The sequence below is a fragment of the Onychostoma macrolepis genome, chromosome 16 (genome assembly GCF_012432095.1).
Source record: "Onychostoma macrolepis isolate SWU-2019 chromosome 16, ASM1243209v1, whole genome shotgun sequence".
In the NCBI taxonomy this organism is placed as follows: domain Eukaryota; kingdom Metazoa; phylum Chordata; class Actinopteri; order Cypriniformes; family Cyprinidae; genus Onychostoma; species Onychostoma macrolepis.
In genome coordinates, this window is record NC_081170.1 from 4,440,954 (window position 1) to 4,459,279 (window position 18,326).

The following is an 18,326-nucleotide window of genomic DNA, read 5'->3' on the forward strand; positions in this document are numbered from 1 at the left end:
CTAAATATGGATGTCACTCCTCTTCTGAGTGTTCAGTCTCATTCTCAACATCAGCGCCATTCAAAATGGAATTGAGAACGCTTTTGAAATTCCAATTTAGATCCTGAATTTGAAATAAGGCTACAAACAGGATGCAAAATTCCAGTTCAAATTTGAATGTAAGGAAGTTAGAATTCAAATTAATAGATAGATAGACAAATCAACAGATAGACTGATAGATCAAGATAGAACAATAGAACGATAGATAGATGATGGATGGATGGACGGACAGATGGATGGCCAGACAGATAGATAGAACAACAGACAGTACAAAAATGATAGATAGATAGAATAATAGAATGAACAAAAGAACAAATCGATAGATGGATAGATGAATGGAACATATCTCTAGAGAATGATAGATAAGTAACATAGATAGAACGATAGACCGAGCGATCGCTCAAAGGATAGAACAATAGACAACACGTGTTTTTGTTTGGTGCTGGTAGCTGATGCAGAAATCAAACCTTTAACCTTTAACAAAGATGCTTTTACATCACTGTCAGCACAGTAAAGCTTCTCTGAAGTAGTTTGTCTGCTCAAGTGATTGACATTTAATATGTTCGCATCCTCCATCCTTAATCTGTCTCGGCCCGTTTCTGCCCCGCGTTGTAAAATATACATAAGCTGTCTTGAGCTTTAGCAGCTCTCCCGGGCACATACTTAAACCTGAACGCTATCAGTCACCATGACCTGGCCAGACTAACTCCACATACTCCACAGTCTCACTCCATCAAACGCACAATCTCTCTGCCGTCAATCTCCATAAACGGGCCTCTCGCAGACCTGACGGCTTATTGAGCCCACGTTTGGCGTGTCTCCCTGTCGGAGTCGCTCACCTGAGACATCGCTGTCCGTTCAGACGTGCTCGACAGCTGAGGCAATCTCCCGAGTGGACTTTTCCAATTACGATCCCGAGTGGGAACATCTGATGCAAGGTGGCCAGAACAATGGCTCTGTTTGAAAGGCCGGTGAGATGCCTTCAATTGAGTAAGTGCAGCCTTAAATAGGTTTTTTTGATGGAAGGATGCAGGCGACAGATCCCGGTCCCCTCCCTTTCCCGAGAAAAACCCCTTCCCATCGGGGCCGGCCCACGGTCGCCCATCCCTCAGCCCCCCTATAATGTAATCTGGAGTGTCTCCCAGAGCAGACAGGGGCAGCGCAAACAGTATTAGTGTGTAAATGGAGGAAGGCTAATAAGGAAGCTCTTGGGCCATGAGAGGACACAGAGCAGAAAAAACACAGGATGTGAGCCGGTTCCCAGACGCCCCTGTGCTTGTCTTCAATACTCAGCAGAGCTTATTATCCAGCCATATATAAAGATCACTCTAAAACAGGGCCAAACGCAGGAACCGCACGGGGCGGCAGCGACATCAGGCCATTAAAATGTGTGCGGCTCTTGCATTTGAAAGAGCTTTATTTATTTCACCAGAAATCTTCTACATTCCAACATGGATGTGTTGGCTAATTAGGCTGGTCATTCATTAGTCTCTGTCTGCCTTGTTGCTGTCACTCTTTTTTTTCTTTGAAATATTTCAAATGACTTCCTCATCAGCACATACTCTCGTCTCTAGTTATATTTTTATCACCTAGAATTCCCGCTATGGTTAACATCCCTTTTCTTCCTGTGCTTTCGTACATTTAGCTTTCACTGACTTTTTAAAGGAATGTTCTGGGTTTAATAGAAGTAAAAGCAAAAGTTTATCCAGCAATGGAAATTATTTACTTACCTCCATCCCATTCAAAACACGTATGCAATGAATTCTTTAGAGGAAATGAATGGAACATTTTTGAAAAAACTAACAACAGTTCATAGTGACCACATCAAGCTCTAAAAAAAATCTGCTCTACAGAGATTAATGTCAATTTTTTTCATTACAGTTGCATCAGCCTTATTTGGTCATGATATTGAAATCAGTAGGTGTTTCTAGAATCACCTGATGTTTACGTCCTGTTGCCTATACTCTTGAAACATTATTTTAACATCTTGCCACTGTGTACTTCTATTGTAACTATGTTACTGTAATTGTGATTTTTTTGTTTTTTTGGGGGGATCAGTAAAGTTCACCCAAAAATCATTTACTCACACATCATGTCATTCCAAACCAGTATGAGTTTACTTTTATGACTTTATGACATTTATTTTTATAATCTAATATTATTGATATTTTATTTAGCTTTTATTGTTATTTTTTACATTTTTATTTTAATTTGTAATAAGTTTTAGTAATTTTGCTACATGCTTTTGTCATTTTATTATATATATATATATATATACATATATACATACATATACACATACATATATACTGTATATACACACACATACATATACATATATATATATATATATATATATATATATGTATATATATATACACACACACACATATATATATATTTTTTCTTTTATATCTATTTCAGTTTTAGTAAATATAGTACTTAAACTTATTTTATTTCAGTTAGTGCAATGCGACATTTAAAATTTTTGTTTAAGGTTTCTCAGTAAGTTTTTCATCTAATATTTACAAAAAAAAGAATATTACAAAATGTTTTGCTTTAGTCAACAATAACAACACTGCACTGTAAAAAAAAAAAAAAAAAAACTTAAAATTTTAAGGCAACCAGCTTCAGCAGATTTTTGAGTTTTCTCAACTTGTCATTTTAAGTTTATACAACAAAAATTTGGGAATCTCCCACAAAAATAAGTTGAGCAAACTCAAAAATCTGCTGAAGCTGGTAAAATTTTTTTTTTTTTTTTTTACTGTGTGTTTTCCTTCTAAACAAAGACAACAGAAGATATTTAAAACAACACTGGACCCAACTGATGTTAAACCCAGAACACTGCCTGATTTCTCCTCTATTCCTTGCAGATTTTCTCGTCAAGACTGTGGACAGCGTGTTTGTGTTCCAGGAGGGAGTGGAGAGCGACACCAAAGCAGCTGCTGCGTACGACGCTATAGTGGTGGAACAATGGACAGTCATTGATGTGAGTTACACTCAAACACATGTTTGCATTCTGTTCTTCAAAGTACTATTGTCATATTTAACTGTACACTGTAAAAGTGATTGTTCAGAGTATAAGTATGTTTTACAAGAAAATACTATTTTACCCTTTCTGATTCAGAATTTCTTATTTCAATGCATCACTTGTCATTTCATTGTAATTATTTGTGAAATTTATTAGAATTCTTTCAATTTGCTGAACATTTACTGAACACCCTCAGGCCATCCAAGATGTAGATGAGTTTGTTTCTTCATCAGATTTGGAGAAATGTAGCATTCCATCCTCTGCAGTGAATGGGTGCCGTCAGAATGAGAGTCCAAACAGCTGATAAAAACATCACAATAATCCACAAGTAATCCACATCACTCCAGTCCAGCAATGTGTGTTTGTGAGAAACAATCATTAAGACATTTTAATTTAAACCGTTGCTTCTGGCTAAAATATGAGCAAAAACATTGCTTTCTCCAGTGAAAAAGTTGTCTCGTCTGAATCAGGAAAAGAATATGCACAGATCAAGCACCGTTTACAAGCAAATACAGTCCAAAACAGTTCTAAAGAAATATGAGAAATTGAAGAAAGTGCATGGAGAGATAATGAAGAGGATCCATTGGTAAGCAAATGATGCAAAGCAAAATTTCTCCAAATCTGTTCAGATGAAGATACAAACTCATCTACATCTTCATGTTCAGTTTAGATTTTTGGGTGAACTATTCCTTTAATTTGTTGCACAAGCTTCCGAAAACCATTAAATTAGGCAAAAACTGGAAGAAATTTTTTAAAAGCTAGAAGCACAGCACGAAATACACAAAAAAAAAGCAGGAAACCCCCCGTTTGAGTGACAGTAATGGGTCCTGCTGCTCAGAGAGTCTTAGCCACGCTTGCTGAAATCAGATATTGTGCCAGTTCGCCATTGATTCTTCTCAAGCTGGTCTCGCTTGGGCTTATTTGGGCTAGGGGTGTGTGTGTGTGAGGAGCGCGCAAACCGGGCAACATCGTGTTAGTTAGCACTGTTTACTGATGCTATCAGCGTAATCGAGTTTTGAGCTTTATTTTATAATCCTGCAGCTCTCAATCGCTCTCTGCTGTCCTCTCTCGTACGCTCTCTTCTACTCAGCCATGACGGTGTTTCTAGTGGAGGGTAAGGACACTCTGTTTCTGCCCAGCATTATTCAGTGCCGCTTGGCCTGACGAGCTGCATTCAAATCCAAGTCTGCTCCACATCTCCCAGCATTCAACACGATTGTAATTTAAGTTTTCGTAAATGGTATTCAGTATTAATATTGTGTAAGGGCATGTTGATGTATATGCCAGACATCAGAATCATATAGATTCGTCGGACAGAAGGGTATTCTCACTAATGCAGTAAGACATTTTGAATTGATATGTTCAGCTGCTGTCTGACTCACTGTCTGCCGTCGGCCCATCAATCACTGTCTCATTTTCTGTCAGTGATATTTCTGTCTTCAATGAGCCTGCATGTTTATTTCAAATGTCTCGTGAATCATGTTTCTATAACAGCATCAGACAATCACTGCACATTACTCATTCACTCAATGATGGTATTCTGAGAAATGCTTTTTTAATGTAGCGCAACAAATAAAAATGTATGATATCATTCAATATTTTAATTTATTAAATAAATTGACTACAATTACAATATTCTAGAATTTATTAATTATAAATATATCTATCTATCTATCTATCTATCTATATATATATATATATATATATATATATATATATATATATATCTATCTATATATATATATATATATATATATATATATAGTTAAAAAATATTTTTGCTTTTTTAATATTATTTCTACGTAACAATGTATAAGGCATGTGTTTATACAAGTTGTTTTTAGTTATATAAATTGTTAATAAATCCAGTTTTTTTTAATGTACTTATTTACTTAATTTCACACAATATAGCGTATACATAAAAACAACTAAATAAATGAATACAGTCAAAAGGGAATAAATTAATTAAAAAATAACTATAAATATTTGATTATATATTTAATATATCATTTATTATTATACCTTTAATGAAATGTTTAAGTGCATGCATAAATCTCCAAAGCACATGTACGGAGTAACTGAGCCATGTTTGTTCAATACGAGTCAAATTGAGCGAGGACTCTATTCTTGTCGTAAAGGAAAATCAATAGGCAGAGTAACCTTGGACATGTAATGCAATGAGGGCACTCTGTCGCTAGAGCTCAGCCCCTGGAACACAACCACAAAAAAACAGTTTTCCATTTTAGATTTCCTTGAGGAATAATCCTTGAAGATTTACTCACAGCAACACTTATTAGTTTTGATACATTGAGAATTAAATTGCCTTAACAGCCTTTTATCAGAGTCGCAGTGAGCTCTCTCCAAATATAAGGGTATGTTATTAAGAGAAGAGCAGCAGACTTCAGAAGCTGCAGTGCAGTCGCAACACTCGAACGTATGGATATCTATAAAATAAAACAGGTAATGACTTATTAAAATAAGAAATTCAGCCACAATTATGAGAAATAAAGGTGCAACTGAAAGATATAAAGTCAAATGTATTTTCTCAGATAGAAACGCCTTGCATAAATAATGTTTTAAAAGGTAACTGCCTTAAAAGTCACAACTGTGAGATATAATGTAAAAATACAAGAAATAATTATATTTTAAAATGTATCTGTATAATTAAAAATAATACAAATATAGGCACCTATAAAGTAAAATGTAATGAGATAAAGTTTAAAATAAGAAATACAGTCAGTAAGATATCAAGAAATATATTGCATTTATATTTTAAAGTACAGAAATAAATGATCTTTTTCCACTCTCAGATGGAAATGGCCATGCACAAAACAAGTTCAGAAAAATTGCTTAAATTTATCTTAAAAAAAACACACATTCACAACTGTGAGATATAAAATAGGTTATGAGAAATAAACCCATTTTAATGTGTACCAGTATAATTTAAATAAAAAAAATAAAAAAATAAAAATATATATATATATATACACAGTAGACACTTATTATATACAAGTTGTGTGTGTATGTGTGTTTGTATATACATGAACACACACACAGAAACACACAAGACACATACATACATATTTAATTTATCGATTAAATCCTTTGAGGCAGAAACTGAGTTTCAAAAAAAAAAAAAGAAAAAAGAAAAAAGAAAGAAAGAAATTGGCAAAATTTTAGTTTAAATGTTTTTCAGATGTGTCATGCTGACATTATAATGGCCTAGCAACCACAGGTGGTGACAATCATGTCGTTTGTGAAGCATAAACAGTGCTTCACCTGTATAAAGAGTCCTGCACATTGTCTGGTCACTAAGAGAAAAGGAAATTGGAATGATTAACATGAATATGAAAACAGTTACCGCAACGCTTTAACCCTGCGTCCTATTTCAGGAAGATTCTGTGAGTAAACACAGACAGACCGAGGCCCGGGGACATCTGGAACAAGTCCACCGACTGCTAAAACCAATCCCTCGCCCGTGGCATCTAAAGACGCAATGTGAAATTTAGTCCGATCTTGTTATGGTTTTTCCCGTCTAGCTCTCAGGATTTCTTTCCCTTTCAAATTATTCTTTCCCTTTCGAATGTCTATCTAAGGCTTGCGTAACTACAGCAGCCTCAGATTCTTCTCGCATGTTTTGAAGCGTGGCGACGTCTGTACAGTCGAAACTCTAATCACTTTTACCCAGATCTGTTTTCTTGAAAGCAGTTCTTCTGCTGCTCGGATTGGATTTATTCAACTATAAAGGACAGGAACAAGGCAAAAAACAACTTTTTTTCTCACTGGCCCGTGATGAGAGAAATCTAACAAAGTAGAATAAGTTGAATAAGTTAACTAAGTTAACAAGTCACCAGAAACCCAATTAGAGCTCAAATAAGATTACTGTAACGTGGTTGCATCAGGATGCTAATAACAAAGTTTATTTGTGCATGAGAAAAACCCAGTCTTAAACTTTGCTCAAAGTCAGTTCAAGTAGCTATAAGAGAAGCATCAAAAGAGAAACTTCAATGAAACGCCATTAAGTTGCCTGAGCAACCTCTGAGCAATATCATTTTCCTCGGGTGATATATATTTAGTATGTAGTTAGAGTAGAAGGTAAAGTTTGAAGGTCAGTGCAGTCACTGGAGCGGTGTGATATCTAGACTGTAGATAGACCATTAAAACACGTCCTTTGGCAATGTAACCTTTATGGCTCCTGTGGAGGTGAGAAAAACATGCGACCTGCCGTTTCAAAGAACACTTTTCTTTGTCTGTCTGAATGTGGCTGAACTACACGACTCTGAAACGGAAAAAAATCGTGCTTTTCAAATCTTTCATTAGTCTATTTCCAGTGAAGTGAGTTTATAGTAAGTTTATGACGTGTGTGTGTGTGTGTGTGTGATTTTAATGCTAGACAGACGGTTGCTGTCAGGCCGTGAGGATATATATATATCAGCGGCAGCCGAACATCCATGACAGATATGCCGTTCTGTAGACCCTGGGTAGAAAAGTGTGATATAGGTGTAAAATAAGGCTGGAGTATTTTTAGTTGTCGAGAATGGAAGTCTGTGAGCTGAAATCTGCTTCTTTGACTGAAAAGGTTAATACAAAAATAGATCCCTCAGATCTTCTGGTACAATCTTTGATATTTTTTTTTTTTTTCCTTCGAAATGTTTTAATGATGCTTAGGAGGAAGTAGGATTTGTATTGTTTTTGAAAGAAGTCTCTTCCTCTCAAAGTTGAATTTATTTGATCAAAAGTAGAGTACAAACAGTAATATTGCGAAATATTTTAAAATGTTTTAAAAGAACTGTTTTCTATTTTAATATATTTTAAAATGTAATTTATTTTAGTGATACAAAGCTGAATTTTAAACATAGTTACTCATTACTCAAGTGATCCTTCAGAAATCATTCTAATGTGCTGATATTATTAAATATTACCTGCCAATAATACTTATTATTATTAGCAATGTTGAAAACAGGTGTGCTGCTTAATATTTTTTTTTTGTGGAAATCTTTTGTAACATTATGAGGCTACATCTACACCAGAGCCAGAGCTTTCCCTATCCAATCTTTTCTTCCCCCCTGGTCTCAAGAAATATCTGCATACACGCGAAACCATGAAACCGACACAAAACAATGTAGTGTACATGCCAGACCAGCATGTGGCGCCACAAAGATACACTAAAAACGGAGAAGAAGACTTGGACTACGTGCATAAACCTTGCACGCAGTATACAAACGAACATGGAACAATACATTTATTAATCTGTGTTAATGTTAGTTAATAAAAAGACAATCCTTCAGTGTTTGTTCATGTTTTTGTTGCTGTTACTTGATGTACACTCTTAAAAATAAAGGTGCGATGACATAGAAGAACCATTTTTGGTTCCACAAAGAATCATTCAGTCAAAGGTTCTTTAAAGAACCATCTCTTCCTTACCTTTTTATGATCTGAAGAACCTTCTTTCACCACAAAGAACCTTTTGGGAAACAGAAAGGTTCTTCAGATGTTAAAGGTTCTTTATGGAACATTTAGACAAAAAAAAGGTTCTTCTATGGCATCATGAAGCACCTTTATTTTTAAGAGTTTAGCGGTGTCTGACTGACATCATCGTTTCACAAAATACACGGATTGGCTGTCCACATGAAAACGCAAGGGTGTCGTTTTCAGATTTGTCCACTCTGGGACCCGGTTTCACTCCCTCAAAAATGTTTGCGTATACAGCTAAACGCGTCTCCGTGTGGACGGGGCCTAAATGTCTTAACTTTAAAAAAAAAAAAAATCCATTTAATGCAACCTTCCCAAACTTTTACAAATTTTATTTTTGCATTTAAAACTTAGCACCATTACTGCTATCGAACAGGTTTCCCAAATGCTCCCCATGTGTTCTATTGGTTGGACAGGCAGTAAACCATCCTTGCTTTTAAAAGCACCACAATCCTCCAACCTACATGTTACGTAAGCACCACCATCCTACGAATTACATAAAAAAAATGAGTAAATTAAAAAAAACTGTATGTTAACAAATAAATAAATAAAATCACACATCAGCAACAAAATCACAATTTACCCTGTATATGTTCTGAATATACATTCTTGGTCTTATAGTACATGATTCATACATACAGGTTTAGACAAAATTCTCTATGATAGTCCTGTTTGCAGCATATAAAAACAACAATCCAATAAACATTAAAACAACAAAGGACAACGAATTTTCAATGAAAAAAATTTATTAAATAACAATAGAATAAACAAGACACGTCAGATCAAGACAAAGCACCTGACTCCATTCTCTCTTTCACAATCCAGTCAATTACTGATGTAATATGATGCTGTTTCTGCCAACATTTTTTGTTTTCTTCAAATTAATCATCTATTTTGGCTGAAATGTGCCATATTGCGAAAGCTGACATTCGTGTTGACTTTACGACTCTTTTTCTAGAGGAGTCTTGGTTCTGCTCTATTTCACTGACCTCCATGTTGAAAGAGTGTAGCACTTCAACATCATCTAGATGTTCACACAATCCCACAGCAATGGAAAGCCATTAAACAGACCATATTTTCTCGATTCTCCTCCGCTTTTAAGTCTGCGGTGCCGCTTACAGGGTCCACTACTGGGACCGCTTCCAACAAAAACCTCTTCTCACATATCTGGATTCCCCAATGGCTGCCGCTGTGGTCTTGGCCAACGCAAATACCCAAAAACCATTTCAACAGAAACCTGGGCCTCTGAGGTCTCAATGCACGACCCACAACAATGTCATCCAATCTGGGCAAAAGGGCTTCATAACTGGGAAGGGTGTTGAAACAAAACCTCCACAAAGGACTAAACTAAGACTCTGGCTCTGTCCCAAAACCAATGTGGGCAGTGTTTGAGCGATTGTGTAGGCTGTTCTGAAAGGTAGGCAGATTTTTAGGCAGCATCACATGTATTCTGCACACAGAGGGCATTCCCACAATGCATTGTGAGAAAAAAGTAAATTCAATACTCTATATATATATATATATATATATATATATATATATATATATATATATATATAGAGAGAGAGAGAGAGAGAGAGAGTATTGAATTTAGAGTATTTAATTTGTGTGTGTGTGTGTGTGTGTGTGTGTGTGTGTGTGTGTGTGTGTGTATATATATATATATATATATATATATATATATATATATATATATATATACACTGTATATTAACACACACTCAAGACAACTGATGACAATATGCAAATACAATAAATGAAATAATTTATCATATACATACAGTATATTACTTATTCCTTCTATTTTTAAAGTACTAATATATTATATTATTTTGTATTACATATACACATACATAAATGATGACAATGTCAATACCGTAAATTAAATAATTTATAATTTTATCAATAATATATGTATTTAAAAAATATATTATTTCAATTTTTTAAGTATTATAATTTCTATTTTATTATGTACACAGACACAAATAAGAATATAAATACTAGAGATGTTCCGATACCCTTTTTCCCTTCCCGATACCGATTCCGATACCTAGGCTCAGGGTATCGGCCGATACCGAGTACTGATCCGATACCTGGGTGTGTATCTGGTTATACAGCTGTATGTACTACTAGCCCTGTATGAATTGATACAATTATTTTATGGTGTGCTTCACCACAGATAGATAGATAGATAGATAGATAGATAGATAGATAGATAGATAGATAGATAGATAGATAGATAGATAGATAGATAGATAGATAGATAGATAGATAGATAGATAGATAGATGAATAGATAGATGAATACTGGTGGTGGTGCTTTTTGGTCATTCAGTGTTTCTCTAAAAATGGGGAAACTATCAATAATACTGATAAGATAATAATCATACTATGAATTCTACTAAGAACAACATAAAACGCTCTAAGGATTAACGAGCTGCTGGATTCATGAATATTAATCACGTTGTCTGCGTTCGCTTGAACTGATTTGCTGAAATCAAAACAGGGATGATAATAGGTGAGCGCCAGCCAATGAGATTGTCGCTTGCGCATTAACTCCGCCTACTACCGGAGAACCCGGCAGTTCTTAAAAGCTCAAGAATTCCAAAGGAACTCTGTTATACTGACAGGAAAATACAACAAAGAATATCGTTTACATACCAAGCAGAATTGAGGCGCTACATGCAAGACTCTCTCTCTCTCTCTCTTTGCGTGTGAGGAAAAAAAGCAAAGCGACGGCGAGTCGTGCGCTTCACACTAGAGCTTACGGTGCGTCAAATACAGGTGCGCTGCGCATTCATTCAGATGAACTGAAACATAGCACAGATCGCTTGACGGAGAGTGAAACTCTGAAGCGCTTGGTCAGAGTTCGGCGAGTGACAATATCTGTGCTAAACTTATACATAGCCTCCAACTCACACACTGGCGAGTATAATCTGAGCATTTATTAGCCAGTGGCTAATATTATACACTATTTAGTCGCCCAGGGTGAAGATTTAGTCGCATATGCGAGTGATTACTGGCAATGTGCTACCACGTTTGTATTTATTCTTTGCTGCTCTAAATAGTGGTTGCTTGTGCACAACTTCCTGTGTTTGCATTCTGAGCAGCGAAGAAGAATTGATTTCCGATTTGCAGCGTTAAGCGAAGCTAGCGGGCATAAATCTTGTTTAAAAATGGTATGGGATCGGTACATGGGTTCAAGTACTGCCGATACCGATGCCAGGATTTTTGTGGTATCGGTGGAATTTCCGATACTAGTATCGAATCGGAACAACCCTAATAAATACAACGAATGATAATGATTTACATAATTAAAAATTATATATTCAATAATGTAAATATATATACAAAATTTATACATATTAAAAACTTTCAATTCTTTAAAGTATCAATTTTATATATATATATATATATATATATATATATATATATATATATATATATATATATATATATAATTGATCAGAATTTCAATGTACAATTCAAAATTTTATGTATTTATTCAACTATAGATATTATAATATACAATTTTAATATAATAAAAAATTACGCACTTTTTAAATGCATCAAAACAATTATAAATAATAATACTTCTAATCAATCTACCTAATTTTACCCAGTGATTGTGTGTGCGCGCCACGTACGTTTTATGCATGTGGAAAGTTTTCCAAAACAGCCACTTATTTCAGTTGCTGGCTTAGAAGGCTGCTGCCTCTGTAGGCAGTGGACAGGAAGTCAGCACACTGTTTTTAGAACAGAGCCTCTACACTGAGAACCCTTCGATTCTGCCTCTCCAGCGTCATCATGTTATCTACTCTGAACTTTCCACAGTGACTCATGTATAACCGTATAGTGCATTCATGCCAAATCCCATGGCATATTATTGCAAGTGAAGCATTATCATGTAGCGCTGTCTTGTGTTATCATTATGAGTGTGTGCACATGGCTGACACGCGACATGGTTTCCTTTTGAGGACAGATGCCGTTAAACCACTCTGACTTCCTGCGCTCCTCCTGAAATGAGGGTACAAGCGTTCTCTTTGAAACCACAGTACAACCCCTAACTGCTCAAAACAACCCTGTTTGATTAACGCTGCTCTCTGAATCCCGCAGACACACGTTCACGAGCTCTTCATACAATACAGCTTTTATTTTAACATCTGTTATACTACCAGAACAGATATTAAACCTTCCTTTTTTATCACTCTGAATTTACCTAAACTCAGACAAGTCCCTGGGGTCCAAGTATCAAATATAGTGTTTTGTTTTCCTATAAAATGACATTTCTTCTTTTTACCCATAGTAAATGAATGGGTAACTATGGAAAATAGGATTTGTTTTCTATCATGCTAAACTGATTGTATATCTGCATAAATCGTTTCAATTATTTAGATTTTATTCATAAACATCCTTTATTATGAAACTTCCAAATATCGACAAGCAGTTTTTAAAATATAAATTGTTTGTCAACCTTTAAAAACTTGTATGATTAAAAACACTGCTATTAAAAATCTAAAGAAAACGGCCACACAAATGCAATAGAGGGTGCATCTAAACAGTCACCATATAAAATGTTTTAATATATGCCTAAAGACTTCAATTGAAAGTCTAAAATCAGTCGTTTGCTATAAGTGTGACTTTTCGCTCTTGAAAGCATTTCTTTCACGGTAACCTCTTTTCTTTTCAGGGTTTACAAGTGAAGACAGACTATATTCCCCTGCTGCAGTCGCTGGCTTCATTTGGATGGAGACTCACTTGTGTGCTGCCTACACCGATCGTCAAGACTAATAGGCAAGTTAATGCCTTAAAGTTCATTGTTACTTAACTTCTAGGTTCACACAGTTTCTGAAACTGCAAAGGTCAATAGAAAAAAAAACATTTGTGTGCAATATTATCTGAAAAAGCTTTAAGGAGAATGCACTGGAAATAGTACACTATCCAGACACCCTTGACATACTGTTTCAACATACAAGGATTTGGTACACACTAATCCAAATCTCACTATTTGTACTATATAGTACATGAGATTAGGATTAGTATGCAAATTGGAGTGCAGCCATAGACTTGTGGTATGTTCATGGGAATTCACATTCACTGACAGCAATTTACTGCAAGACAGCAACCAAAAATCATGCATTTTCAATGAAAGCTGGTGATCTGCAGAAACACGAGCGATCACTGGACATTCAACAAAGTAGAGAAAAATTAACTATGCAAATGATCAGCAAAGCAATGCAACTACCAATGGGAATGACAGCAACGATCATGTGATCTGTCTGCTGTGAGATAAAAAGCGTGGCAAAAAAAAAGCAAAGCATGGAAAATATGCAAGGAATCAAAGTGCGTTTGATTCATGCATTGATAATCATGTTCATGATATGATGCACTGCCATAATTTATATTCAACACACTTTCCTCTGCAAAATGTTCATAGTGGCAAAAAATCTGATTCCATATTAAAACAGAATGAGCTTTTTTTAAATGTATTTTTTATATATAATTATACATGAACACACACACACACACACACATATATATAATTATTATAAACTTATATATTAATAAGTTTTACTATGTAATAATTTTCAGAACAATTTTTAAAAGGCTTTTTTATAACTATACATTATATATATATATATATATATATATATATATATATATATAAATAATTTGCATTTGCATTATTTCTCTCAATTATGTTAATTATGTATCATTATAGTCAAATATATTTATTATTCTTAGATAGTGTCACTGAGTTGTGTATAGTTATATTCATTTTATATAAGATCTACTATTTTGGATTGATGTTATGACCACCTGCTTATTTCACCGATCACATTAGAGCATCCAGCAGCACAAAACCATCTACGAATAATAATATGACTAGGTTTCAAAGGTCTTTCAGCATGAACAGGTAGGAAACATGAAGCCATCAATTGATTTTGTGTAAACACCTCATGAGGCATCATTTCCCACATCAAAAACAATGGTACAGCCCACACAGAGCAACGGTACGTCCCGAACTCCGACTGTGACAAAGTGCTCGGGGTATAAAGAGCTCTGCGGACCTCATGGAGTCAGATGTAATGACTGGCACAGGCAGTACGGGGGAAGAACTCTACTGTTTGCTCGGCGTAATGGAATGTCAATACAAGCTAACTGATGATTCCTGTAATGGCGAGTGGAAGCTTCCGGCGACGTCGAACTGAAGTTCAGCATGTAATCTCCATCTGTCATACCCACGCCTGCGCCGGGCCAATCCCGCCTTGGCCTTTCTCTCACACTTCATTCTTCTATCCGTCCTGCAGCCCCTGCTGATTAATTACAGGCCTATTTTAAACTTTCACAAAATGCCACAACACACAACAGCAGCAATGTGGCTAATTAATCAAAACGCTGTCCTAGATACTACAGAACCGTCACTTTTCAATGTCTCGGAGACGGCTGGCCTTGTTTTCCTGGGAGGCGGAACATAACATGGTAACATATGAGTAAAAGTTGTAGTACTATGAATCCCAGTGTAGGCGAAGTTCCAGTTTAATTATTCATGATATAAAGCTACTATTTACCATAATACAAACTATACTATTTTGAAAAAATTCACTATCATTCAAAAGTTTAAGGTCTGTAAGTTTGTTTTTGTTTGTTTGAAAGAAATTAACACTTTTATTCAGCAAGGATGCATTACCTTGATCAAAAGTGACAGTAAAGATACAATATAATTTTACACAAAATTCTATTTAAAAATGTTGTTCTTTTGAATTTTTTATTCATCAAATAATCCTAAAAAAAAAAAAAACATTTATCAATGTATCACGGTTTATACAAAAATATGAAGCAACAACTGTTTTCAACGTTGATAAGAAATGTTTCTTGCATATTATTAAGATTTCTGAAGGATCATGTGACCCTAACGACTGGAGTAATGATACTGAAAATTTAGCTTTGCATCACAGGAATAAATTACATTTTAAAATATATACATATAGAAAACAGCTTTTTTTTTTTTTTTAATTGTAATAATATATTTTACAATAATAATGTTTTATTGTATATTTGATCAAATAAACATAGCTTTGGTGACTTCTTTTAAAAACATTAAAAATTACAGACAAAGCTTTTGAACTTTTGCTCTTACTGCAATTATATATTTATTAATTTGCAATTAATTATTTATTTTGCAATACAAGCAGTATTTCAACACAAACTGTCATGGCAATGGCAAACCTATAAATCCTTAAAAATAAAAAAAAAAACATGGGAAAAAAGTACTGGAGATTTCTACACTGAATCTTTTTATGCTCGGCTCTAAAATTCTTGATGAGCTAGAAATCCACTCTTTGTAAGTATAATCTCTAGAAAATGACTAAAAAAGTCCTCCAGTAATCACAAACAACTAGAAGTCGTCTTGCCAAACAAACAAGGTAATTCCACAGCACTTTTTGGAATGCAGATGAGTTTGTTTGTAATCTGCACTGTTATATTTCCACACACAGGGCGGCTTCTCATTGCTATGCATCACGCCGTACTGAAGGCTTGTACATTCATTACATTCAAAATTGCTGAAGTTACCATTCAATTAAGCCCTTAATGATGGGGATTGTATAGGCGGCGTGTGTCGTCCTCTATAAAGCGGAGACGCAGACTAGTTTGGATGCTGGCGAGACTGAAGACCAGAGCTGTAATTTCACCGACCAGCCACTCGTTTACATTTTAATGGACCGAGGCTTGCAGGAATCCAGTTTTGCCTCTTTGATTTAAGCAGGAAGCACTTGAATAAATATACAGTTCCTTGACAAGCAAGAAAATAGGAAGTGGGAAGAAAAAAAGCTGGGCGAATTAGACATTTGGTATTGATTGCCAGCTTATGGCAGAGATGCAGAGGCCCATTCGATGTAAGAGATTTGTAGCAGAAACGGGGAGCATGAGAGAGAGAGAGCTTGAGATTGTTTAGTAACACAACTCCATCTCCACTGAAGATTAAACGGCTTATCTGAACTGTTTAAACATGGTTTTCCACCAAACACGTAAAACTCACAGCACTCTGTTTGCTCGATGATGTGAAACTTCCTTCTCTAAACATATTTGCGATAGAGCCCTGACAAGACAGCAAGAAAGAGAGATTTAGTCATCACAGGATTTCACAAAACAGATATTTTGTTCCTCCCTTTCAATGCCGGATGTTCCCACTGCGCTCGCAGCTAAAAATTTAAACAGATCTCCAGAGGTTTTTTTTTTTTTTTTGCACCATCCAGCATTATTGGAGCTATAAATACAAGATAAGATGCTGAATATCCAAACACACTCTAATAAGCATGGAGCGACTGCTCTGCAAAGCGCCGGGCAAAATGAAAAAATTTAAAGTTGGTGTAAATCAGAGATGCCCAAACCAGGGCTGCCCATGCCACTCACAAAAGGGGGGAAATAGGGAAAAAAACATGCCACTGATACATAACTTCATTTCTGATTTATTTTTTACCTTTTTCTTTTTGCATTGAAATATACAGAATAGTTCATTTAAAATATTTAATATTAAATATAATCATCATTTCTGTACTTATATTCTCTACATTTAATGTATTTAGATATATATACACACATATACGTGTGCATTGATTATAGAGAATATAAATTAAAAATATATTAATATATATTTTAAAAATAAATGTGTGTGTGTGTGTACATGTACTGGATTTCTTTTTTTATATTTTTATTATTATTTACAGAATTAAATTACAATACAAGTGCGATTTTTGACTCTTTGTAGTAAAAAGTTTATATATAAATAAAAGTAAACATATGTATTGAACGTGTGTGTGTGTGTGTGTATGTATATGTATGTATATATATATATATACACGCATACATACACACATTTTTTTTTAAACCAATTTTAGATTTTTGGTAAAAGTTTGTCCACCTCTGGTCAAAATGGTTGGACCTGGAACAGGAAGTTTGATTATTATTGTTTAAAGTATAATCACACCTAGATCACAAACTAAACTGCTTCATCTCTCTTATGCAGTGATGGAAGTTTGGCCACCAAGCAGATCGTTTTCCTCCAAAGACCAATGTTGCCTCGCAAGAAGAAGGAATCCAAGGTGCGTGACCTCTTACTTCAGCCGCATTACTGACATACTACTGTCAAACACACACACACACACACACACACACACAGTTAACATCATATTCCTCACATTCTCTTTGCTTCCCGGCTGAAACATCTACGTAGTTTGTGTTAGCAGCCAAAGTCACACACCAAGTGTTTTTCCAGGGTTCAGTGCAGGCGTCAGGCATTTCCTTAAAGCACCACATAAAATGGGGCAGAAAGCACAAGACGTTTGAACAGAACAATGCATAATTTAAACAAAGATTTAGCTCCATGTCACTTCAAAGAAAACCAGAGCGAGTGTGTGTGCTTAGTGGGTGTTACTGTGTGTTTGGCTTTCTGATGATATTTACTTACACGCCAGTGTTGTCTTTTTACATTTTTTGGGAAGAAAGGGCCAATGGAAATGAACTGTGCTAAGCTTTAATCAACCTGTCACACTTGTCATCAGTTGTATATGCAATTCAGTATGGGAATTTGTATTCACAACCATAACAAACTGAAGAGAGAGATCTAAATGAACTTTTTCCGAAAACAAAATGTCATGTGGCATGCATGTCTGAGCTTCCTGTCTCATACATCTCGTGGTTGCATGAGGATACCACAGCTTTGTGTGTACTGCTTTTATGTAAGCATCATCTCTCATATTCATAAGTTCAATCCTGAAACAATC

General features: G+C 35.2%; 1 protein-coding gene across 2 annotated transcripts in view; it reads left to right on the forward strand.

Moving 5' to 3' along the window:
- Positions 1-18,326, forward strand: part of LOC131521689 (raftlin-like) — a 95,864-nt gene that overhangs the window by 68,773 nt on the left and 8,765 nt on the right. For both annotated transcript variants that reach the window (XM_058746638.1, XM_058746640.1), the window contains exons 7-9: positions 2,913-3,028; positions 13,232-13,335; positions 17,570-17,645. In XM_058746638.1, coding sequence (XP_058602621.1) covers positions 2,913-3,028; positions 13,232-13,335; positions 17,570-17,645 — 296 coding nt within the window. The remainder of the gene's footprint in view (positions 1-2,912; positions 3,029-13,231; positions 13,336-17,569; positions 17,646-18,326) is intronic.